Genomic DNA, 25,727 nt, shown 5'->3' on the forward strand with positions numbered 1-25,727 from the left:
TGTGCTAATATTTACCAATACATAGGCAGACCACCTTCAGCAGGCAAAAGAACCGTTGTAGTCAGTATGGGTGGCTGGTCTAACGTCAAACCTGGCTGAGTGTCTCCTAGGGTATACTCAACATCAAGAATGCGAACAGAATCCTCAGCCTGCGGAAAAGGGGGGCTTTGGAAAACAGGTTGGCAGGGTAACCTGCTGACTGAGAGACTACTTTTGACAGAAACTTAGAGCAAGTTCACATCACCACAGGGATCCTAGCTGACAAGGTGAAGGCCTTGGTGGAAGCATTGGTGCCTACAAGTAAAAAACAGGTGAAGTTGTTTCTGGACTTGGCCAGCTATTACCGACTCTTCATCCCACAATTTGCAGCCATCACACCCCCACTGGCTGACCTGCTGAGGAAGAGAGCACCACAAAGGGTTCTGTGGGGACCCAAATGCAAGATTACATTTGGGGCAGGAAAATGGCTGCTATGTGGTCTGCCAGTCCTGAGCAGCCCGGACTTTACAAAATAATTAATATTACAGACAGGTGCCTCAGAATGAGACCTGGGGGCAGTGCTCTCCCAAAAGTTTCAGGATGAAGAACACCCCAGTACCTCAGTAGGAAACTCCTCCCCCAGGAGCAGAAGTAGGCCATCATAGAAAAGGAGTGCTTAGCAATTAAGTGGGTGGTTGAGATCCTCTGCTATTACCTCCTAGGGGCCTAGTTCTATTTGGTCACTGACCGTGCATCTTTAACATGACTTAATGCTGTGCAGGAGGTCAACCCCTGGATGACAAGATGGCATCTGTCTCTACAACTTCTTGATTTTATGGTACAACATTGCCCTAGGTCAGCACATGCAAACGTGGACTTTTTCTCCGGGATGGGGGCTGTTGAAGAAAAAGAAGAGTGTGTGCCGGACTCCACTCATGGGAAAGTGGATGTCCAGGTGCATGACTTAGTGGTGGGAGCACAGCTGTGAGTGGTTAAAAGTTATGGTGTACCATTCTTAGAGTGGGTGGGAGGTGGGGAGAGGGGTGGGGATGCAAGCTGACAGTAATCAGTGTGTGGCCCAGAGGAAGTTAAAAGGTCTCAATGAGCCAAACTGGGAGAGAGAGAGAAGAGGGATGATGCTGAGGGGTAGAGAAAGGACCATAGCTGTGAGTTAACCAATTCCTTCTTGTATGGTTGTTTGTTAAGTGCTGGCTTTGGGTTTTTTTCTTGGGGGGACAAGTTTGCCCCAGGAAGAAGAACTGAGTGACAGCCTGCTACACTGGGATTGTCAGGTCCAGGTGATGATGAGAAAAACAATTGTTTTACATCAAAAAGGAGACACTACACCTTTCATTCTCAACAGAGAAGTTCTTTGTCTGTGGTGTTGGTACATCAACTATCAGTTCTGCAGTTCTCAGTTCACAGCAGATCAACTCAGTATGGTCCTTTCTACCCATCTTGAGTGGGAGAACAAGAAATCAATTCTCTTCCAGGTGTTTGTGGTGTAGACCCATAGATCCCTGAACATAGACTTGTTAGAAACCAAGAGCAACAGGAAGTGTCAAATATGTTTCAGGGCCAACTGCAGCCCCATTCACTTTCAGATGCTTTTTTGGTTGCATGGTTGGGGAACTCCTTTCCTTTCATCTCTCTTAATTCCCTAAAGCAGCAGTTCCCAAACTCTGACAGATTGCACACCACCAGTTTGAGATGATACACCAGAAAATATTTCAGTTCAACCTTAAGCACCATCAGCACATTTTTGTCATATAAAGTACTTATAATAAATCTGTTAATGCATACTATTGACAGGTTGTCTGCATACCACTGGTGGTATGTGTACCACAGATTGGGAGCTGCTGCCTTAAAGGATGAGCAATATGAGACAGGTTTTGGCTCAAGTCACTTCAGTAGTGCTCGTGTAGCTCAGGCAACCTGAATACCAGGACCTGCTGCTTCTGTTGGGGTCAGACCCTTTCACTTTGCCCAGCATGTGGACTTGCACTCCTTTACTTCAGTGCTTGGATGCTGGATGACTGGCAGTTGGAGCAAGATCTTGTTATTCCCAGCAGAAGGGATTCACCTTGTGAAGTGGTTCATTTTGTGTTTGGTGCTAATCTAAAGGTATTTCCCCATCTCTTTCCTCTATTTTGGCTATTTTAGGTTATCTTTTAGGATTGAGAGATGCTAAACTGTCTTTTAGTTCTACTAGGGTTCCCTAGGAGGTTATTTCAGCCCATCTACCTGTTGAAGATGACCTATATTTTTCTCATCCTGTTATACTCAGGGTTTTGTAGGGTTTAGCCAAGGTTTTACTCTTTACTGAAGACCCAGTTCTACAATTAGACCTAAATGTGGTCCTTACATCTTGAATTCATCAACCCTTTGAGCCACTGGCAATCTCTCTCTCTCTCTCTCTCTCTCTCTGATTTTGGTGACAATTTCCTTGCCAAGGAGAATGGATGGGATTGAAGATCTCATGGATCCCTGTGGTGATGTGAACTTGCTCTAAGTTTCTGTCAAAAGTAGTCTCTGTCAGCAGGTTACCCTGCCAACCTGTTTTCCAAAGCCCCCCTTTTCTGCAGTCTGAGGATTCAGTTCACATTCTTGATGTTGAGAAGGTTCAAGATTTATGAGGACAAAACCTTTCCAAAAGTCTCTGCATTTGTTTATAGCCATAACTGAAAGATGTGAAGGCAGAGCTGTTTGCTCCCAGAGACTGCCAGGCTGGATCTCAGGTTCTGCTAAACTTGTTATAAGACTGCGGAAGGAGAGCCGCCACCTGTGCTTTGAGTCCGCTCCAGCGGAGCCCAAGCTACAACCACTGCCTCCTTGTGTGGTGTTTCTAACAAGTGACAATTATAGACCAGTGATATGGAGCCCAGTCCATACTGTCATAACTTGGATAGAGCAGTGACACAGTCACTGTTTGCCCACAGGGATCTGAGACCCACCCCCAGACCCTTGTGGACCCTGCTGTGAAGTCGCGTGTGTGTGAGGACAACTAGTCAAAGTAGAAAATGAAGTCACCTTCCAGTATTGGGAGCTCTGAGATGTCCTGACCTACATTTGAACCCTGCTCTCCTTCCCTCTCCCTTGGCATTATTGGCTTCTAGAAGTCTGTGCTTGAGAGGGACACATACATCACCCCTTATCCCCTTGGTGTCTGGGGGGTAATGGACAGGTGGATGGTGAGGTGTACAACTAGAGCACTTCTTTGCTGAGGCATAGAAGTAAGTATACAGTCAAAGGCTCAGAGGCTGAGCAACCCATGTGGAGGGTATATGTAGACAATGTATCTTGAAGATTTCTGATTACTGGTAAGTAACTTTAGAATAGGGCTGAGGTGGAGGTGGTCACCAAGACTTTGCTTCCTTCATGCTTCAGCCAATGGAGGTCCCATCTCTAAGCCAGTGAAGGTCCCACCCACTTACTCCCTTGGTTTCCAGCCCTCAAGGACTGCCACTGAGGAGTGTCAGATCACTGACAACTGCTGTTTCTGTTCTAGAGCGTATCACTCAAACGGTGGAGATCACCAAACACGTGGTGGACATTGAGGAGAAAGGGGTCAAACTCCGCCTGACCATTGTGGATACCCCGGGCTTTGGGGATGCAGTCAACAACACTGAATGGTATGTTTGGGAGGAGAGGCAGGGCTTTGGCCAGTACTGCTGCTGGAAGAATGACCATGTCCAGTTGACCTGAAGTACCTAGGCTCACTGGGCAGCTTGGAGAGAACAGATGAGTGCTGTTCACTCAGGGCAAGCCAGGCATTTCTGAATTACCTACATTGATGTGGCTTCAGGAGTTGAGTAGAGAACTGCAGGAGGAGGTGGCGAGAGAGGCAGGTTGCTTCAGGGCTGACCCTGACCTGCATAGGAGAATGTAAAAGCAGGAGTAAGAGTAGCAACATACAAAGGGGTGTCCCTGGGGATCAGCAGTAGAGTGTGTTTCTAATGTGAATATTAACCTAGGAGAGGGAAAAGACCTGAAGTGAGGAAAGCACTGGATGACACAGTGATTTGCTTCTCAGGGTGCCATATAAAGTAGGCTGTAGAGAGAGTAAATATTAATCTCTATTTGGGTTTTGTGTGACTTATTCACGAAGTACACTTTCTCTAAATGAGAAAACAGAAACCTGGCAAAACAGACCAAGAATCACTGAGACCAAGCTAAATTGTTTTGGGATGTAAAGAACCTGCTCACTTAATAACTCCAGTGTCTTACCCCTAGCTAATACAACCCCACTTTTGAGAAGAATTGCTTCTATTAAAACCCACCACTTTAGATTCATTTCTGTCTATAAGCCCAGCTTTGGTGAATAACTTGAACCAAAGAAAATAATATCTAGCTGTTATAGCAGTTTACACCAGCAGAGCTCATGGGCTTTAGCAAGAAGGTCAGTAGTATTATGCCCCTTTTATGGATGGGGAAACTAAGGCAGGGAGAGGTGAAATGAGTCTCAAGGTCACTCAGCAGGGCAGCAGCAGAAGTGGAACTAGAAGCCATCTCCCCCAGGTCCATTTCCAGTGCATGATCCACAATGCTAGCTAGCCTGGATGAAGGCAATAACAAAATTCATGGAAATAATGATATTGGAGGGCTTTGGTCTGTCATCAAAGTTGTGTTGCCACGTCTGCCTTGTCTGTGACTATTTTTTTTTCCAGTTCTCACAAATTTATAGTGAGGCTGTTCTAGTCCCTGTTGTAGAAGCTTTCATTAGAGATCCTACTAACAGTGGAGGTCCAGAACACAGAGTGAAGTCCAACCCCACCCTGAGTAGCTTGCAGAGCTGTGCAGAGCATGGTGGTGCGTTATGCCTAGGCAGCAAAAAGTGGGTCTCAGTGTTCCATCAAACCTCAGGAAGATGTTCCTTACTGGCAGAACAGAAGGCTAATGGATGAGCTGCCCAGGGAAGGTGTGGAGTTTGCTTCTTTGGAGGTTTTCAAGAAAATACTGGAGAGGTACCTGTCTGGGATGGTTTAGAAGTAGAGCATCCTGCACTGGTGATCCCTTCCAGTGACCTCCTACAGGGGCCTCTGGGCATCTCTAGCTGAACTGAATACAACTTAAAACAGTGAGGTATGAGTGAAAGACATGGAACCTGGAGTCCTAAGAAGGGGTATTAAGTACAGAATTGTTTATAGTGCTCATTTGAAGAGCAGGAAACAGAACTCATGGGCCCTGGGTTTGCATCTTGATTCCCCTTCCCCCTGGGCTTCTGGATGCCATGATTCCCTCTGCCCCACTGGGTGTGTTTTCTAACCATTGGTCAGAGGCTGGAGCTTTTTTGCATCCCAGCCCCCTGCTGCACACAGTTTTGCACAATCATGGTCTGGTACTAGCATTGAATTTACACATTGGCAACTCTGGGGAAAAGGCAGAAGAGGATGAAAATTTCTCAGTGATGGCTCATCTCTTGTTACCATCTGAGGTCAGATATTGGCCTAGATTCTTATAATGCGGCAGCCCTTTGGTTTCTATGTTCAAGATAGGCTTAGCTTCTCTTACCTGGAGCACATTTGGAGAGTGGTGAGCTATTTGTTTCCTGCAGGGCAGTGGTCACTGGGGAATTATAAACTGAGATACTTGCATTTTGCATCTGCACATTCTTTCACAGCATCTGCTGAAACGAGTTTCAGCTCACAGTTGCTATAAACATGCACACGCACTTCGGTTAGTCTATAAGGTGGAATTCTGCCCTGCCTTCTACTTGCATCTGCCAGCACAGAATGTTTTTTGAAAGGTAGGAGTATGCCTGAGGCTGGTCTGACTTGGTTCCAAGCAGCCTGTCCCATCTCTTTCCCAGCTGGAAGCCAGTGGCTGATTACATCGATCAGCAATTTGAGCAGTACTTCCGGGATGAAAGTGGCCTGAACCGGAAGAACATCCAGGACAACCGCGTGCACTGCTGCCTCTACTTCATCTCACCCTTTGGACATGGGTATGGGCAATCCAGGCACTTGCCATTCCTCCCTCCTTCCCCAAGTATCCTATCAAGCCATATTGCTTGAAAGTCATAGAAACATGAAAAATGTATTAACTGTCAAGACACACAGGTCCATAGGAAGACGCTGGCCCCAAGAAGATCACAGTGAGGGGGTCGTAGAGTTGGAGACCACCATTGTAGGGAGGATCACAGTGCTGGAGTCCTAACAGGATGTTGTTGTGTGAAGGCTCACCGTACTGGAGTCCCAGATAGCACTGAGGAGGGAGTACTATACAGTGGCCACAATACTAGTCTCAAGGGGGTACTGCTATGGAAAAACTCATTGAACTGAAGTCTCAGCTGGGTAATGGCGGGGCACTGATAGGCCATGCTTGTAGGGTGCCAACACTTCCAGAGCTAGGAGGATTCACAGCCTAGATTCACACCCAGCTAACTCTGCTTTCCTTTGGCAGCCTTCGTCCCCTGGATGTTGAGTTCATGCGAGCTCTCCATCAGAGAGTAAACATAGTGCCTGTCCTGGCCAAGGCTGACACCCTGACTCCCTCTGAAGTGGAGCGCAAGAAAAGCAAGGTAAGAGGGAGTTGGCTGGCCACTGCATTCACCTCATTCACACTTCCGTATTTCAAGCGTGAGTAACAGTCCTGTTGAGGTTTTACCCAGAAAAGGAAAATTAGGATTTTTTACATGGATGTCATTTGTGACTCATTTCAAAATTCAGCCTGGGTCTGGGACAGTTGTCCCCTAGCTTTACTCCTTTGGGGCAGTTCTAGACCATGGGAATGAGAAGGCTGTGAGGGAATATCCCCCAAGGTGAACAAGCCCACCTGTGATCCTGCCTGTTGGCCATGTATTAGGATGTGTGCTGTGACTGTCTTTGTTTTTCCATTCTGTGTCAAAAAGACACAAGACAAGGTAAACAGACCTTGGAAAACAGCATAGTAGCTGGTATAAACATGAAACCTACAGTATGAAGCTAGTGGGAACACAGCTGAAGGAGCTTCCCCAAAGCAGGGCTCCCATTAAAGAGGGCTGAGCCTGAGGCCTGTCAGTCATGGTCTTTGTCCCTGTCCAGATCCGGGAGGAAATTGGGCACTATGGGATCCGGATCTATCAGTTCCCTGACTGTGACTCTGATGAAGATGAAGATTTCAAGCTGCAGGACCAGGCTCTGAAGGTGAGTGGGTGAGAAGCCTCTCTCTGTTGCCCTTGGTGACTGGGTGTTGGAGGGGGACCAGCATCAGATTTCCCTGCTAGACTGCAGCTACATCTCTGAGGACAGATTCTGCTGAATGTGCTATATTGTGGGGAGTCCTGTGTTTGGGGCAGGACAGCTGCGTGGTTCAGAAGTGCAGGATCCAACTGGGAGTGAAAAGTCCCCATGAATCATCTGCTTAACTGGGAAAAAGGAACTGGCATAGTTCAGGGGAAGGAGCAGAGTTTTGAACTCAGCCCCAGGGTCCCTTGAATCCCACATAGTGAAAGCGGGACCACAGGGAACAGGATTAATTCAGTGAGTAAGGATAGAAATCTACCAACTGGGGGGTGGGGGCTGTCAAAACCCCAGCAGGCTTTGGTAGGGCCTTTGAGGACAAGCACAGCCAGCATTGGCCAAGAGGCTACAAGAGAAGCTGCTTAGAGGCCTGCTGCCTGGAAACAGCAGGTGTGGGAGGTGGCCAGATGCAGGCAGACCCCTGGGAGGCTTGGAAGAAGAGCAGCCAACATTGAACAGTGGTGTCAGAACCTCATTACTGACTGAACTGTAATCCTTGTTCTCTGGCCGGCAGAAACAAGCCCTGGGCTAAACATTCAGCTCCTCTGTACCCTTGGGATAGGGGAGGGATCCAGAGCGTGCCATGTGTTAATTCCAGTAAAGCATCAAGCCCTGAACCTGCCCCTACAGCAGGGGCGGGCAATTATTTCAAGCAGAGGGTCACTTACTGAGTTTTGGCAAGCTGTCAAGGGCCCCATGGGTAGCCCAAACCCTTGACAGGTGCTCCGCCCCCTGGTCACCATCTTGGGACTGTCTCTAACCTCTGACCTTTGCCACCAGAAGTTCGTCCCCCTGCCCCTGGAAGTACTCCTTTGAGGGAAGAGGGTTTGATATCTTAGAATGGGGGGAAAAAACAAATTATATACAGAAATCAAACATCCATAATAATATATTTTAATTTAATTTTTAAAAATATTTTTGTCTTGATTTGTGTGAGTTTGTGCTGTATATGTTGAAGTGATTGCATAATAGCTGAAAATGCAGTCTTACTCTTGTATAGTGTGTGGGGTGTGCAGGGGTGGTGGGTGGGTGTGGGGCTTGTGGGGAGCTATGAGTGGGTGGGTATGGGGGGATGTGTGTGAGAGTATGGTGTTTGTGGGGTGTGTGATTGTGTGTGGGGTATGGTGTGACTGGGGTTTGTGGGAAGGGCTTGAGGGTATGTAGGGAGTGCATGGGAGCCCCTGTGTGTGTTCTTCTGAGCCGGTCAGCACCCGCCCCCACTCCACAACAACCCAGATCCTAAGTTCCCTGCAGCACCTCCCTGCCACCGTCAACAGAGCGCAGCCCCAGTGCACCCCATGCCCGCTCGGCACTGCTCGACCATGGCACGTCCTGTCACCCCTGGGCACGCAGTGGTAGTGGCGGGAACCAGTGCGTGCAGCCGCAACCCTGCACATCTTGCGCCAGTTCCAGGCTCGCCCATTGGGGTGATCGGTAGCAGCAGTAGCAGGAGCAGCTGGGTAAAAACTTCTGTTCAGCACAGAGAAAAGCAGCCCCTCTCCCTTGTCACAGCTGGGCAGCTTTTTCTGCAGCCGCCTGGACCCTGCACCACACCAGCCTACCCTGAAGCTCCTTCACCCTGTAGCACTGTCACCCAGCGTGGCAGCGGTGACAGTGTGGAGCAGCTGCAGGGCAGCTCACAGGTGGCAACAAAGGAGCAGCACTGCAACCTAGCACAGCCCAGGCTCTGGACAGCTGCAGCAAAAACTGCCTGGTGGTGGTGAGGGGGAGGGGACCCTTTCTCCCACGCCGAACAGCAGTTTCTGCTCAGCTGCTGCTGCCGCTGCTCAGCCCCGACAGATGAGCCTGGAGTCGGTGCTGGGGCCCAGACTGAGCAGTGGTGGCGTGAAACAAACTGCTGCTCAGCATGGGGGGAAAAGCGGCCCCTCCCATTCCCGCTGCCGGTGCTTCCTGTGGTAGCTGCTCAGAGCCTGCATGGGGCTGCCTTGTGTCTTCTCTACATTGCCATCACTGCCCCGTGGGGCAGCCCTGAGGTGGTGGTGAGGTGGTGGAGCTTCAGGACAGCCCTGCACGGGCTCCAAGCAGACGCACCAGGAAGCACCAGCTGCAGGAGGTGGAGAGGTTGCTTTCCCCCTATGCTGAGCAGCAGTTTGTCCCATGCTGCCACTGCTTAGCCCAGACCAGGGATGGATGGGGCTAGGATGGGGGGGACTGGGATTGAGTATACGCAGGAGTGAGTGGCAGATGGACAGGAGCACGGGGCCCATGCTGCTGTCCTGGGGCCAGTGCCAGTGGGGCCCAGAGAGGGACAGCAGGAGCGCAGGGTCCTGGCCAGCAGGGGCTCTATGGAGCTGAGGCAGTTCCCCTCTCTCCCTGCTGGCACAGCCCAGCCCAGCCCAGCCCAGCTCCATAGACCCCTGCCAGCTCATACTCCACACTCCTGCTGCCCCACTCTGGACCCTGCACTCCTGTGTGCCCACTTACTTCCACTCTCCCCCACCCCCACTGCTGCTTTCCCCAGTTTTGTGCCCACCCGGTGGCCACTGTGTATCATGTGGCTCCTGGGTGCCTGGCCATACCACTGGACTCAGCAGGAGCTGGCCTGGCCCCAAGGACCGGGACTATTGCCCACGGTCCTCCCCTGCTTTCCCATCCCTCTGCCTCCTCCTTGCCTTAATTTCAAGCTTTGGCACAGGGAGAAATGAACAGCCCCACAGTCCCCAGCCAGAAGCCTCTGCTAGGCAGGGACTTCCAGCTAGGGGGGATGGGTTGGGTGGGCCTTGCTTGCAGGGTCCTGCCATGGATTCCCCTGAGTCCTACTGACCCTGGCTCCTGTCATCTTTGACAGGCAGTTGGAGTTGGTAAATAATAATTTTCTAAAATTTTTAGGGGCCCTGCAGGCCATATTTTTCTCACCTCTGCCCTACAAGATAAACAGCAGCAGGGAAGTTCCTGACTTCCTGGGGCCCTTTTGCCAGGGCCAAATCCCAGGGCCTCTTTCTTCTAGGTTAGTAGCCATTTAATTTAGCCATGCACACCCTGTAGTCCATAGTAAACCTCCTCCTCTGACCTCAGTGACAGCCAGATTTTTCCTGACATCCTTTCTCACTGCATGTTGCCTTCCATTTGATTCTTTACAAGCATTTAACGTGGACTAAGCCAAGCACAACGGCTGTAAATAATAGGCAACACCTGGAGTGGGGAGGGGAGGAGGCTTGGAATCTTGTGGGAACACGACAGCATCCTGCTCCTACATCTACAGGGGTCAGCTTCACCATCTGAGAAAATAGTGGCAACTGCAATCACATCAGTGCTTACACTGTACTGGAGATTTACCAAACCAAAATCTGGTTGAGCCAGCTCTGGTACCATTCTGGTCATAGCAGCATGGGAATGCTTATCCCACCCTGCATATTTACCCAGTTTCCTTCATGGGTTTTGCAGTCCCCACTCAGCCCTGTGCTACCACGGCTAGAAGGCTACCAGGGCCTGAACTAGATGGTTAAGAATTAGCTCATTTATATCATACTGTAAGAAAGATGTTGTAGCTGTGATGGTCCAGACATTATGCAAGAGGCAAGAATTTATTAGGGTGATACCTTTTATTGGACCAACTCTTCAGTTGTGATTAAGTTAGGGCCCTGTTACACAGTAATTTTGGGCAGTTCCTGGAGCTCTTAACCTGTGGATTGTCTGCACATTAACAACTTAAATTAGTTTTAAGCATTCCTTAGCCAGCTCAAAGTTATACTATTCCAAGGTAGGAATTGCGGAGCTGGCAGTGGCAGTGCTGGGACTGAACTATGGGGGGCTGCAGCCACCCTAAAATTCTCCATAGCCCCCCCAACCCTCCTCCCAGGGCTGCCGCCACCACCCTGTGCAGCCCTGCCCTGCCGGGAAGAGCCCACCTCACCCTGCCCCATGCAAATCTGGGGACACATGCCCCCCCCCCCCATGCCCTCCCAGACTAGCAGCAGGAGCAGCAGTGGGAGCTGCCCCACATCGTCCATCCGCGGCTCCATCCTGTGCTCTCCCCACATCATCTGGGCAGTGCTTGCACCAGCCCCTCACCTGGCCCCCACCCCACTCCTCCCTCACCACTGGAGGCCAATTTCCGATACAAACAATTTTCTCTATATCAGTGCCAACCTGATATCAGACCGATGTATCAGGGCACGTCTGCTGCTTGAATTGGGCTCACTGTCCCCCTCCCTGCCAGCCCCACCCCCCCTTGTTGCTGTCTGTGCTGTCTGTCCTGGAAGAGGAGGCAGGGAAGGGTTAATCTGCTTTCCTGGGCACCCCTGTCACTCTGTGCCAGACTCAGCTCAGCCCAGAGAGTAGCAGTGTAGGCAGCAGAGGCCAGGCATGCAGATTCACCCTTCCCTGCCTGCTCCCCTGGGACAGACAGTGCAGGCAGTCACAAGTAAGTGGGGCAGGGGAGAGGGGAGTCCCATGGGTGGGAAGCAGAGGGGAAGCCTGGAAGGGGGGAGAGGAGGGGGGGGGATTCTTATCTTTCAGTCTTTCAGGTTTTGGAATGCAAGCATCCTTTGTTTGATCTGACCTGGCCTAACGCTTTGTCAGACCTGATGAAGAATGTCTTGCACTGGAAACCTTGAGAAACTTTATCTTAACTACAGAGCTGATCCAATAAAAACTTTCACACTAAGAAATTCTTGCTACTCACATATATCTACACTACCCTACAGTTAGAGCAACAATTGTGCAGGGGATACAGCATCATTAGGCACATCTACATGCGCTATTAATTTACAGTAGGCTTATAAGCCTACTGTGGGAGCAGATGTGCTCCTACTGGCTGTGGACAGACATTACACATAAACGGGTTTAAGTGATCAGAAACTGGTTTAAACCTGTAATGGAACAGACATTCAGTGCACATAAACCAGTTTCAAAATGGCTGAAACCAGTTTGAGATAAACCTGGTCCAAGAGCCTGGGTGGTTTCATCGGTAGAGCATCAGCCTTAACTGATTTGATTCAAACTGGTTTATGCAATGTCTGTCCCAGACCCCTTGCTGGTTTAAGTTAAACTAGAGACTCCCAGCATCTCAGAATGCTCTCTCCCTGGGCCTGCCCCTCTGCTCCCCAGCCCAAGCAGGGAAAGGCAGGAATGGGGGTCTGTCTAGGGAGGGGTTTAATTCCCCCTCTCTATCCCATCAGCAGGGACCCAAGCTGGGTCTGCCAGGCTCTCCCTACTCACTGCTGCAGTAGCAGGGCACCATGGCCCCTGAGGCAGAATAAGGCATGGAGCAGAGTTAGTCTTCCCCTCTACCCCTACAGGCAGTCGGGTCTGCCCACTGTCGCCACTGCCATGCTCGCTTCCTGCAGGGGAATAGGCCTCTTGCTGTCCCCTCTGCTGGATGCTGGAGGGAGGAGGAATAACCTCATCCCTTCCCCCCATGGAGCCCTGTCTGATCATGCGCTCACCCCACTGCTGCAGGGCTGGAGTCCCCTGCCACATCCCTTTCTCAGCCTCTGGGCTGGCTGAGACCAGCAGAGGGGGGAGAGGGGGTTGAAAAGAAGCCTACAGTAGGGCTTGGCTCTGCCCCCAGAGCTGGGATCCATGCTTCCCTCTCAGCTGGCCCAGAGGATAAGAAGGGGATGTGGCAGGGACTTCAGTTTCTCCTCTTCCTCCTTCCCCGCTCCCCTCAGCCTCAGTACCAGCAGCTGCCACTTGGTCTGGTCTGCACTGGGGCCAAGCCCCTCCCAGCAGGAAGGGGCTTACCAGGGGTGGGCAGTTATTTTGGGCACAGGGCCACTTACCGAGTTTTGGCAAGCTATCAAGGGCCTTGACAGTTGCCCCACCCCCATGTCATCATCTTCGGACTGGAAGTCTCACTCCTGACCTTTGCCACTATAAGTCCCTCTCCTTGGCCCCAGAAGTACCCCTTTCAGCAAGAGGTTTTGCCATCTCGGAACCAGAAAAATACCAACTTATATTCTAAAAAGTGAACATCTAAAACATTAATTAATTTGATTTAAAAAAAATATTTTTGCCCTGGTTTACATGCATTTGCGTCCAGTTTTGGGCTCCACAATTCAAAAAGGATGTGGAGAAGCTTGAGAGATTCCAGAGGGGACATGATCAGAGGTCAGGAAAACAGATCTTACGATGACAGGCTGAGAGCCATGGGACTCTTTAGCCTGGAAAAGCGCAGGCTCAGGGGTGATCTGATGGCCACCTACAAGTTTATCAGGGGTGACCACCAGGATCTGGGGGATCATCTGTTCACCAGATCGCCCCATGGGATGACGAGGTCGAACGGTCACAAACTCCTGCAAGACCGTTTCAGGCTGGACATAAGGAAGAATTTCTTTACTGTCCGAGCCCCCAAGGTCTGGAACAGTCTGCCAGCGGAGGTGGTTCAAGCGCCTACATTGAACACCTTCAAGAGTAAATTGGATGCTTATCTTGCTGGGATCCTATGACCCCAGCTGACTTCCTGCCCTTTGGGCAGGGGGCTGGACTCGATGATCTCCCGAGGTCCCTTCCAGCCCTAATGTCTATGAAATCTATGAAAGTCTATGAAATTTGTGTAGTGTACATAGAGGTGATTGTCCAATAGCTTAAAATGAAGTCTTACTCCTGTATGTTGTGGGGGGTGGGTATAGGTTTGTGGGGGGCTTTGGGTTTGCAGGTATGTGGGGTGAGGGAGCATGTGGGTATGTGTATGGATATGTGAGGTGTGGAGGGAGGGTGGCTGGGTTGTGTGAGGGGGTGTGGGTGTGGGGGTCTGCATGTATAGCAGTTCAAGGAGGGGTATGGGTACATGTGTATGGTGGGGTGTATGTGTGGGACTCGCCCAACAAACACACACACATGCTCTGCCCCTGCATAGGCTCGGCATACACCCCTACACACACACACACACACACGCACATACATTCTTGGCCCATGCCTGCATGTGCGCACACACCCCTGTACCAGCATGGCACTGTGTTCCCCAATCCAGCCATGAAGCTAGGAGCCAGTGGTAGTGGAGCAGGGTGGGAGCAGGAAGCAAGGAAATAGCTAAGGGTGGGCAGGGCTGGCCTCCTGCCTCCTGTGGCTGGCTCTCCCTGGGTCCTACTGGCCCTGTCTCCTGTCATCTTTGATAGGCAGCCAGGAACAGATAAATATTTTCTCAATTTTTTAGGGGTCCCACGAGCTGGATAGAATGGACTGGTGAACTCAATCCAGCCCATAGGTCATATTTTGCCCCCCCCCCCCGTTCCAGATGCTGCCCCAAGCACAGACAGAGCGGCAGCTGCCCAGCAGCCTGACTTCTCAGCACAAGAGGAGAAAGAGTTCCTCTTCTCAGCCTTGGGGCTGAGGGGAGTGGGGGAGGAGAGAGAGAAGCTGAAGTCCCCATGTCCCTCTCTCGGCTGGCCCAGAGGATGAGAAAGGGATGCGGCAGGAGACTTGAGCTTCTCCTCTCCCTCCTCCCCCCCTCCCCTTAGCTGGCCCATAGACAGAAGGGGACATGGCAATGGACTCCAGCTGTGCTTCCAGCTCTAGGGGAGTGGAGCGAAGCCCCAGTACAGGCTCCTGGATCCTCCCAGCCAGCCGCAAGGCTAAGAAGAGGAGCCCTCTCCCCTTCTGTGCTAAGAAGTCAGGGCGGGGATGGCAGGCAGACCCAGTTGCCAGTGGGGGTAGAGGGGAGACTAACTCTGCCCCACTCTGTCTCAGGGGCCATGGTCCCCCACTGCTGCAGCAGTGAGGGGGGAGTGCCTGGTAGATCTGGTTTGGATCCCTGCCGGTGGGATAGAGAGGGGGAATTAAATCCCTCCCTCACCAGTTCAGCCCTGACTGGCCACTGCCTCCCCCCCAACCCCCCCAGACAGCTTCCCTAAAGCCAAGGGTATGCTCTAGCACCCCCCCCCAGCACCTGGCCTGAGCAACTGCAGGCATGTGCTCTCAGTTTCTGTGTCCAGAGAGAATGTTTGTTCTGTTACAAATTGATTTAACCTAGGCAGGTTAAACTAACCTGCAAAAGTTGAATCAGTTTAGGCTTTAGCTTTTTAAATGTCTGTCCCTGGCAAGTGAGCAGCCTGGAGAGAGCTGCTTCCACTCTGCTCTGCAGCAGGTTCCCCCTGGGTGGTAGCCCAGAGGCAGGCAAGGAGCAAAGGGCCAGGAGACAGCTGCCTCCTGCCCTCACCCTCACTCCCAATACACACACATTGGGAGGAGTCCTAATGTGCACAGGGCAGGAGCGCTGCTGCTGCAGAGCTCTCCTGCACCATGAATGTGGGGATAAGCCCTGTGCCCAGACTATTCGGAGGCAGGTCCCATCCATCTCAGAACTAGGTAGGGAACTCTATTTGTGCAGGGAGCTCCTGGCCCCACCCCCCTGATTAGAGTAGGAGCTGGAACATTGTTTCCTGTACCCATCAGCTGCGGGGGGGAGCTCCAGGCTGGGACAATGTCCCCTCGCCCCAGCAAGAGGCAACTGCTGGCCCTGGCTCTGGATCAGAGGAGGGTCTGGGACATTGCTCCCTGCCCTTCCCCCCACCCCCACGTGAGGACAGGCTCTGATTATGGAGCTAAGGGCTAGGAGCTGCCTGATGCTGGGCAGGGGAACATTGTACTGTCAGGCTTTTTGCCTGGAGGTCACCCTGGCAGCAGGTAGCTCCCAGGGGCAGGGGACAATGTCCCATCCCCTGCTCTTATCATGGAGCCAGGGCAGGGGGACAGTGTCCCAGGCCAGACTCTGTGATTGGAGCCCACCTGAGCAGCAGGCAGCTCCTGGGGAGGGTATTGTTCTCCTGCCCCCCTGCTGCCAGAGCTAACTGGGAGCAAATTTGCACATGGACTATTGTTCAGTAACTACAGTGCAGTTAATTCGCTACCTGCATATGCAGGTAGTAAATTTACTGCATAGTTGACTAATTGACTGCACAGTAAGCAACTGCACGTGTAGATTGTGATAGTTTACTGCACAATCAATTAGTCAACGGCATGGTAAGGCATCTTTTGTAGACTTGCCCATTGTGTACCACTTACAGCCTCACCCATAACGCTTTTGTTACACTACCACCTAGTGGCAAGGTGCAGTAGTGTAATAAGAACCAGCCGGAAGGAGACTGTTCTCTTTTTTCTAACTGGATGCAGCAGGACAAAGGAACACGGGGGCTGCAAGTCAGTAGAGTCCTGTCCTGTGGTTCTGCGTGTGATGAGGAGTACAGAGTTTTGCAGAAGTTTACTCCTTAGAGCAACAGGATGCTGTGGTCTGGACCAACTGAGTATGGCCTTCTTTTGAGGGGCAGAGAATCCTGATTGTACCAGCTGCACCAGGCCTGTGGTACAGAACTGCCATAAGGAATGAGCTTGTGGTGCCCCTTTTTTGAGTTCCAAGGAGGAAGTGCACCAGGAATACAGCCAGGCATGAATGCTAGCCCAAGGCAGAGGCTCTGAAATCCACTTTGTCTGTAGCTGGGCATTTCAGAACTTGTGGAAGAGTGTGGTCCCTGACATCACAATTTATGAAGGGCCATCGTGTTTCTGGATGGGAGATGCAAACTGTAGTTATAGGGGGCTCTGGTAGTTTCATAGTTTCATAGTTTCTAGGGTCGGAAGGGACCTGAGCAGATCATCCAGTCCCACCCCCTGCCATGACAGGAAAGACTACTGGGGTAAAATGACCCCAGCAAGATGTGCATCTAACCTCCTCTTAAACACCCCTAGGGTAGGAGCCTGCACCACTTCTCTTGGAAGCTGGTTCCAGACCCTAGCCGCCCTGACCGTGAAGTAGCGCCTCCTGATATCTAACCTAAACCTACCCTCTGCCAGCTTGTGACCGTTATTCCTGGTCACTCTTGGTGGTGCTCGGGGGAACAGTGACTTCCCCAATGCCTGCTGATCCCCCCTGACTAGTTTATAACAGGCCACAAGATCCCCCCTCAGCCTTCTCTTTTGGAGGCTGAACAGGTTCAGGTCCCGTAGCCTCTCCTCATAGGGCCTGCCCTGCTGCCCCCTGATCATGCGAGTGGCCTCCTCTGGACCCTCTCCATGCTGTCCACATCCCTCTTGAAGTGTGGCACCCAGAACTGGACGCAGTACTCCAGCTGCGGCCTGACCAGTGCCGCATAGAGGGGGAGGATCACCTCCTTGGACCTGCTCGAGATGCATCTGTGGATCCATGACAAGGTGCGGTTGGCCTTCCTAACTGCCTCCCCGCACTGCTGGCCCATGTTCATCTTGGAGTCAGTGATGACCCCCAGATCCTTTTCCGCCTCCGTGCTGACAAGAGGGGAGTTCCCTAACCTATAGGTATGGTGCCGGTTGTTCCTCCCGAGGTGCATCACCTTGCACTTGTCTGTGTTGAAACCTATCCTATTCTCATCCGCCTTTGTAACCTGTCTAGGTCTGATTGTAGCCTGTTGCATCCTTCCAGTGTGCCCATGTCCCCCCCACATCTTAGTGTCATCAGCAAATGTGAACAGGGTGCTTTTTACCCCCTCGTCCAAGTCACCGATGAAGATGTTGAACAGCGCGGGCCCGAGGACTGAGCCCTGCGGAGCCCCACTGCCCACATCCTTCCAGGTTGAGAAGGACCCATCCACTACCACCCTCTGGGTGCGGCCCTCCAGCCAGTTGGCGACCCATTTGACTGTGTGGGTGTCGACACTGCAGTCCCCCAGTTTCTTAATGAGAACGGGGTGAGAGACAGTGTTGAAAGCCTTCCGGAAGTCCAGGAAGACTGTCCACTGCTACCCCTGCAGCTAATGATTTGGTGATCTGATCGTAAAAGGCCACCAGGTTGGTCTGACAGGACCTGCCACTGATGAACCCGTGTTGGTTGCCCCTAAGCATGCAGTCCCCTGCTGGCCCCTCCTGGATGTGTGCCAGCAAAATTTTCTCAAACAGCTTGCCTAGGATCAAGGTAAGACTAACCAGCCTATAGTTTCCCGGGTCCTCCTTCCTCCCTTTTTTGAAGATGGGGACCACGTTGGCCCTCTTCCAGTCCTCCGGTACCTCACCAGAGCACCACGAGGGCTCGTAAAGCCGTGCCAGGGGACTTGCAATGACCTCGGCCAGTTCCTTTAGAACTCTAGGGTGGAGATCATCCGGGCCGGCTGACTTGAATACGTCCAACCCCTCCAGAAGCTCCCTAACTAAATCCTTGCTAACCCGTGGCCCAGGTGTGCCTCCCCCGGGGCCCGAGGGGGGCCCAGCAGGGAGGTGGCTGTTCTGGTCCCTACTTAGGAAGATGGAGGCAAAGAAATCATTAAACATGTTAGCTTTGCCGTCTGGTGTGACGACCAAATTTCCCAACGCATCCTGTAAGGGCCCCACATTACCCGGGACCTTCTTTTTACCCCGTGTATTTAAAAAAGGACTTCTTGTTGTCCTTAATCCGGGAAGCTAGTCCCAGTTCCATCTCTGCCTTGGCCTTCCTAACTACCCCCCTACATCCCCGAGCAACTGCAGAATAGCCCTCCCTGGTGATGACCCCTTCTTTCCATTGGGTGTAAGCCTTTTTAGCAAGGAGACATTCCCAGATGCTTTTGGTGAGTCACGGGGGCTTGTGTGCTGTCATGCTCCCTTTGATCCTCATTGGGATTACCTTCCTTTGGGCTTGGAGGATCGTCTCCTTAAGGAGCGACCACTCTCCTTGGACACCTGGCTCCCCTCCCCTCCGGCACCTCAGCGCTTCTCCAACTATCCTCCTTAGCTCATTGAAGTCTGCCCTCCTAAAATCTAGGGCCGCTGCCTTACTGCAGGCCTTTGCCACCTTGAGCTGGATGGTGAATTCCAGCAGGCGATGATCGTTGTCGCCCAGGTGGTCGAGCACCCGCAGCCCCCTCACCAGGTCCAGTGCCAGGTCCAACAAGGCGTCCCCCCTGGTGGGGCTGTGCACCTCCTGGGTTAGATGGAGGTCCTGCACTCTGGCCAAGAACCTACGTGAGCGGTCAGACCTGGCTGACTGCTCTTCCCAGCAGATGTCCGGGAAGTTGGCCTTTTACGATCAGATCACCAGATCATTAGACGCAGGGGTAGTGGTGGATATAATCTTCCTGCACTTCCAGAAGGCTTTTGACACTGTCTCTCACCCCGTTCTCATTAAGAAACTGGGGGGCTGTGGTGTAGACACCCACACAGTCAAATGGGTCGCCAACTGGCTGGAGGGCCGCACCCAGAGGGTGGTAGTGGATGGGTCCTTCCCAACCTGGAAGGACGTGGGCAGTGGGGTTCCCCCAAGGCTCGGTCCTCGGGCCCGCACTGTTCAACATCTTCATCAGCGATTTGGATGAGGGGGTAAAGAGCACCCTGTTCAAATTTGCTGATGACACTAAGATGTGGGGGGACGTGGGAACATTGGAAGGATGCAACAGGATATAATCAGACCTAGACAGGTTACAAGGGTGGGCGGACGAGAATAGGATGGGTTTCAACACAGGCAAGTGCAAGGTGATGCACCTCGGGAGGAACAACCGGCACCATACCTACAGGTTGGGGAACTCCCCTCTTGTCAGCACGGAGGCGGAAAGGGATCTGGGGGTCATCATTGACTCCAAGATGAACGTGGGCCGGCAGTGTGGAGAGGCAGTTAGGAAGGCCAACCGCACCTTGGCATGCATCCACAGATGCATCTCGAGCAGGTCCAAGGAGGTGATCCTCCCCCTCTATGCGGCACTGGTCAGGCCGCAGCTGGAGTACTGCGTCCAGTTCTAGGCGACGCACTTCAAGAGGGATGTGGACAGCATGGAGAGGGTCCAGAGGAGGCCACTTGCATGATCAGGGGACAACAGGGCAGGCCCTATGAGGACAGGCTGCGAGACCTGAACCTGTTCAGCCTCCAAAAGAGAAGGCTGAGGGGGGATCTTGTGGCCTGTTATAAACTAGTCAGGGGGGATCAGCAGGCATTGGGGAAGTCACTGTTTCCCTGAGCACCTCCAGGAGTGACCAGGAATAACGGTCACAAGCTGGCAGAGGGTAGGTTTAGGTTAGATATCAGGAGGCGCTACTTCACGGTCAGGGCGGCTAGGGTCTGGAACCAACTTCCAAGAGAAGTGGTGCAGGCTCCTACCCTGGGGGTGTTTAAGAGGAGGCTAGATGAACATCTTGCTGGTGTCGTTTGACCCCAGTACTCTTTCCTGCCATGGCAGGGGGTCAGACTAGATGATCTGCTCAGGTCCCTTCCGACCCTACAAACTATGAAACTATGAAACTATAAGTTCAGGTCCCCCATGACTACCACATCCTTAGCCTTCACTACGTCTGTGAGCTGACCCACGAATTCGTGGTCAAGCTCTTCCCCCTGGTTGGGAGGTCTGTAGTAGACTCCCACCATGAAGTCTCTTTCCCCTCGACTGCCTTGTACTCTAACCCAAAGCACTTCAGAGTGTCCCTCCCCTGACTCCTTGCTAATGGATGAGGATGTGTATTCCTCCTTAATATAGAGTGCCATGCCCCCACCTCTCTTTCCTATCCTGTCCCTCCTGTACAGCCTATAGCCCTTGACATTCACCGCCCAGTCATGCGTTGCGTCCCACCACGTTTCCGTAATCCCCACTATGTTCGGGCTGGTGTCAGCCAGCAGGAGGGTGAGTTCCTCCTGCTTGTTACCCATACTACGAGCATTTGTGTAGAGTTGTGAGCTGCAGAGGCAAAGGGAAATGGGCATGGGAGTGAGAAGCATACAGCAAGGACCTGTACCTTAGCCCTGTGTGTCCACCTTTCTTCACTAGCCACTGCTGATAGATCAGCTGTTGCACCCAAATGCTGGACTGCTTTCCAGCTCCTGTTCTGTGGCCAGTTTACGTGTTATGTCAGTTCTTCTCCCACAGTTGCTCTTTGGTCCCTCCCAACCGCTGTTTTGCCTGCACTCTGGCTTCTATTCAGTGGCTGGTACACCTGGAAGTACCAATGTAGTGAGCATTTTATAGGTTGCTTACTCTCTTCTCATCCCTCCATTTCCTCTCCCCTGCTCCTTCACAGGTTTTATCTAAAAAATAAATGAGCACAGGATGTGGAAAGCTATTCATACACTTAGCCCTCAGGCTCAGTTTTGTAAGGGTTCTGGTAGGACATTGTCTTTCTTTTGTAGTTTGCACAATTTATGCTAGATGGTGATTAGTGTGAAAGCACCAGCTGGGCTTGTAAGCAGGGGCACAAAACAGAGACCCCAAAATGCCAGGAGTTGTGGGGTGTGGAACTGTTCATTGATAAATGCTAGTTCTATTCCAGGAGAGCATCCCTTTTGCTGTGATTGGTAGCAACACAGTCGTGGAGGCCAAAGGAAGGAGAGTCCGGGGGCGACTGTATCCCTGGGGCATTGTGGAAGGTAATACTCTGTCTCAGGCTGTCCTGGATTCTGTCCAAATTAGTAACCTCTGGCTCAGGAAACATGTCTCACCAGTCAGCACTGTGGTGCTCGCACCAGGCAGGTCTGTCCTTGGTGGGAGTGACCTGGGATTGGGATCATTAAGGCTGCTTGCAGGCGTCGAAAGAAACCAACAACAAAATGGCACTTTAAACTCAGCACGCTCTGACACCAAGCCCAGAAGAGGCAGTGCGTTAGTTGCACCCAGCTTTCCCAATGTCTATATAGACTGAGTGCTTTAGTAGGGCTTTTTGGGGGGCTTTTTTGCCACTTTGATCTAATAGTTGATTGAATCGGTTTTAGATAAAAGCACCCAAAAAGCCCCACTGAAGCGTCTGATCTCTGCAGACACTGCAGAGTCAGGGTTCCTCCCCCACATCTGTCAGCACCCCAAGGCTCTGCCTGCTTTCATATGATTTAGCAGGTCAGATTTGGTGGAAGTCCGGGGCTTCCTGGACAGGATCTTTTTGTAGCTCATGTCACCCTTTTTTGGTCCCATGTGCAAGCAGGGAAGAAAGAGCTGCTTTGCAAGAGGATGCCCTGTGTTTCTTTAGTGACTGGATGTTTTGGCCAAGTTTGTTCATTTGTGAAGAGGCCCAGATTTCCTGGCTGGGTTGAGAGAGTGTGGGGGCACCAGATCTGCACTTGTTTTCCTCTCTAACCCTGCTCCTCCCTTGCAGTGGAGAACCCGTCACACTGTGACTTTGTGAAGCTCCGTACCATGCTGGTAAGGACGCATATGCAAGACCTCAAGGATGTGACACGAGAGACTCACTACGAGAACTACCGGGCCCAGTGCATCCAGAGCATGACACGCATGGTGGTGAAGGAGAGGAACCGCAAGTATGGGGAAGTGTCTTGGGTTATACAGGGGTAGGGGCTGAAGCGCTGAGAGGCAGTGTTTGGGCCAGAGCCACCACCAGTGTGGGATGAGACAGCATGCCCATGCCAGCTCAGAGTAGGGAAGTCAAGCTTGGGAGCCACAGGAAGGGTGTGTGGATGCCATTCTGCCACCAGTCTGCATGGGTGAAAGGGAGAATGCCTGGCATGTTTGTGTTTTCTCTTTGTAAGATCAGTGCTGGCCTGTAGGATTAGCAAGACAAGCAAATGTTTGTACTGTTCCTATGAGCAAGGAACAGTACTGCTTGCTTTGTCCAACAACAGGCTGGAGACCAGGAGAAACACCCCAGTCTGTAGAGATCCTTGGGAGCCATGGGTAGGTTCATCAGCCAGTCCAGGAACCTGGAAGGGACCTCATATTGACTTTCACCATTGGCTCTTGCCTTTGTCTTCACAAGGCCCTTGTTGCTGAGTTCTGTGGGAGAAACACCAGCCAACATAGTAATGGAGCCTCCCTGTGCTGTACAGCTGGGGACTTCCATGGTCAAGGAAGGAATGCACCAGTCCAAAGCTTGCCCCGGTCAGCAGGGTTGTCTCTGCCATCTGTCCCTGATAGCTTCCCAATGTGGGCAGTTCAGACCAGGAGGCTGTGAAAGGAATGTGACATGGCACCAGAATATATTTAACGGGATGTACAGGGAAGGACATCCTCACCCCCACCCTCCCACAGACAACGGCAGAACCTGGACGTTCGTAAGTATGAGACAGACAAAAGCAGGGGCCACATCTGTCCCTGTGCTCTACACAGCCCAGCTCAGGGGCAGTCCAGTTCTGCTGCTGCAGGAAGTTGGCTTGGTCCCCAGTGGAGGTTGGGGCATCTCTGGTAGCTTCTGTGCCCGTGTGGGCCTTCCAGTGCTGGAACCAGGAACTGAGCTCTGGACCTACTCGGCAGCTCCCTGAGTGGGACTCATAGCCCCTCTTCTTTGCTGGCACAGAGAAACTGCATAACAAGGTGAAGGAGAAGGTCAAAGGGCAGCATCCCTGTGCAGTCACTTGGTGAACAGGCAGTGCTGTTGGTGCAGGATTTTGTGGCAGAACACAGTGTGTAAGGGAGAGCACATAGGTGTAGAGAGGGCAGATAAATGCCCAACTCCTCAGGGTGCCAAGAGCTCCCACTTGCATGGGAGAGACTCGTTACCTGCTCATGTGACATCCACTGAGCACTGGTAGATGTGGTGACCTGAGGTCCTGAGCAGAGAAGAATCAGGCCCTCTGCCTATTTATCCGATGTATGCTCTGCTCACTGCCTTCACTGAACCAAGAGGACCAGATGCTCAGCTGCTTGAAAACTTGTCTTTGCTAAACCTAAGGGAGCAGCAGTCCTACAAGTGGCTTTGGCCAGCAGTCCTGACTCCCCCTGTTACCCCCTGGGGTAATTCCATGAGCTTCTGTAAAATCACTCCGGAGGAACACCAGTGCAGTCCATTAGGCATGAGGCCTTTAAGCAACTGAGTGTCTCCATGGGTGGAGGGATGGTAAAACATTGAGGGTGTGGCTACGATAGTGGCTCTATGGGCCATCCAAGGTGATAAATTTAAGCTAGTTTCTTCATGTAGCTAGTTGGTATTCTGAGCAGGACTGAGTTAATGTCTCTGTGGATGATGCATAAGAAGAATGCTTTATCTTTCTCAATAAAGTCAGCTGTGTAAGAGTACCCAGGAGGGGAAAGCTAACCTTTACTGCCTTATATTGGCACTTTTCAGAGTATGCCTTATACTGGCACTTTGAAGTATGCGAAATCCAGTTCCCTTTAATCAGCTATTTCCCAGACCCTGTAAGTTATTCAGATATGGGTTCTAAGGTCTCATTATCCAGTGCCTGTCAATTTTCACCTTCCCCACCCCTTGCTGAGTCCTGCACTGAGCTCAGCTCAGACAGAGCTGAGCCTCTGGCCAAATGCATGCATCAAGGGTTGGGAAAGCCACAGTCCCAGACAGACACAAGGCAACTAAAAATATCACCTGTACAATGACTCTGGTAAGTCCATCATTGTGGTATTATGTCTTAGGGCATACAGTGTGGTTTCTCCCTCTCCTTTATGGAGTCATAGGAAGAAATCCTAGACTGTAGACAATTGGTAAAGCAAGAAATTCTGGTCACTTACAGTTCTGTGCTTAAAAATGAGAAAATGAAAACCTGATGTTTAGAGACCAAAGCCAGCATTCAATGTGTTCACAACTTTTCTGGGCCTTTCCTCCCAGGATTAGAGTGGGGACATAGAAACCTTGGGCAGAGAAAGGGTAAGTAGGTTAGTGTTGAATATGCAGGTACTAAGGGAAGTCGTAGGAGGATTCCCCACACTGTTTGCTAGGAGTGCAGGAAGATAGGAAGGTTCACCTGAGTTTGTCTCAGGAGTGCGGGAGGTGGTTCTCAGGTAGGAAGGGATTGCTGCTTTGAAGCATACTAGCAATTCTGGCTCCCAGGGTAGGAACGAGATGAGGGTACTTTACATAGCTTGGAGTGCATCTGCTATAAGCCTGTAAACATCATTCACACTGAAAAATGGTAAGTGCTTTCCTGACCATTCCCTGTAGCAAATACCATCAATTTGGTAGGATGCCTCAGGTTGTATGGGTCATGGTCCTGACTGGACATACAGTAATCTCTCCCAGGATCATTTGTGAACATCCAACAAAGCAGTGAAGTATTTAATGTTGACACCTTAGCAAGGACAATGCATTTGTTTCAAGTTGTAGTAGCACCAGCTATTCTGCTTGGCAGAGTTTTTGAGAGAATGAATATCCAGGGTCATCTTGGGACTTACTTATGCTTGTGTTACGTATCAGTGACTACTGGACTAAAGTTTCATTGCTACACCTGGCCTTAAGATTATCACAAGGAAGGGAGAAGAACATGAATGAGGCATGCCCCTGGTGGCTGGGGCTGGGGGCACAGCTGTGCTGGCGGTGGCGGGGGGGCACAGTGGCAGTAAGTACAAAGCTCCCACAGTCACTGCTGGTACTGTGCGGCAGGGGGGCGAGCACTGACCAAGGCTTGGCAACCACCCGCAGGCACTGCCGGCAGTGTTGGCAGCAGCCAACGGCAATCACAGACTGCCTGTAGACACCACTTGCGGTGTTGGCAGCGGGCTGACGAGCGGTGGTGGGGTGGCAAGAGGCAACGTTTTGTACGGGGTGCACCACCACGCTCAGAGGGTGCGTGTGTACCCACATGCACCCCTACACATTGTCCCTGGAGAAGAAAAGAAGACTGCATGACCTAGGGAGATGTAATGTAGCTCATACTCAGATGTTGTGGTGGATAAAACCTAAAACCTTGTTGCACATTAATTTTAGGGAGCTCCTGAAGCTCTTAACCCTTGGATTATCCTCACATTAACA

The 25,727-nt window shown here is 51.6% G+C and overlaps 1 protein-coding gene across 3 annotated transcripts in view; it reads left to right on the forward strand.

Moving 5' to 3' along the window:
• Nucleotides 1–25,727, forward strand: part of LOC149854027 (septin-4) — an 80,899-nt gene that overhangs the window by 36,300 nt on the left and 18,872 nt on the right. For all 3 annotated transcript variants that reach the window (XM_090025028.1, XM_090025029.1, XM_090025030.1), the window contains 6 exons: nt 3,488–3,611; nt 5,789–5,923; nt 6,382–6,499; nt 7,002–7,103; nt 21,351–21,447; nt 22,167–22,329. In XM_090025028.1, the coding sequence (XP_089881154.1) occupies nt 3,488–3,611; nt 5,789–5,923; nt 6,382–6,499; nt 7,002–7,103; nt 21,351–21,447; nt 22,167–22,329 (739 nt within the window). The remainder of the gene's footprint in view (nt 1–3,487; nt 3,612–5,788; nt 5,924–6,381; nt 6,500–7,001; nt 7,104–21,350; nt 21,448–22,166; nt 22,330–25,727) is intronic.

The sequence above is a fragment of the Crocodylus siamensis genome, chromosome 13 (assembly GCF_052110815.1).
Source record: "Crocodylus siamensis isolate JL-2025a chromosome 13, ASM5211081v1, whole genome shotgun sequence".
Lineage (NCBI taxonomy): Eukaryota > Metazoa > Chordata > Crocodylia > Crocodylidae > Crocodylus > Crocodylus siamensis.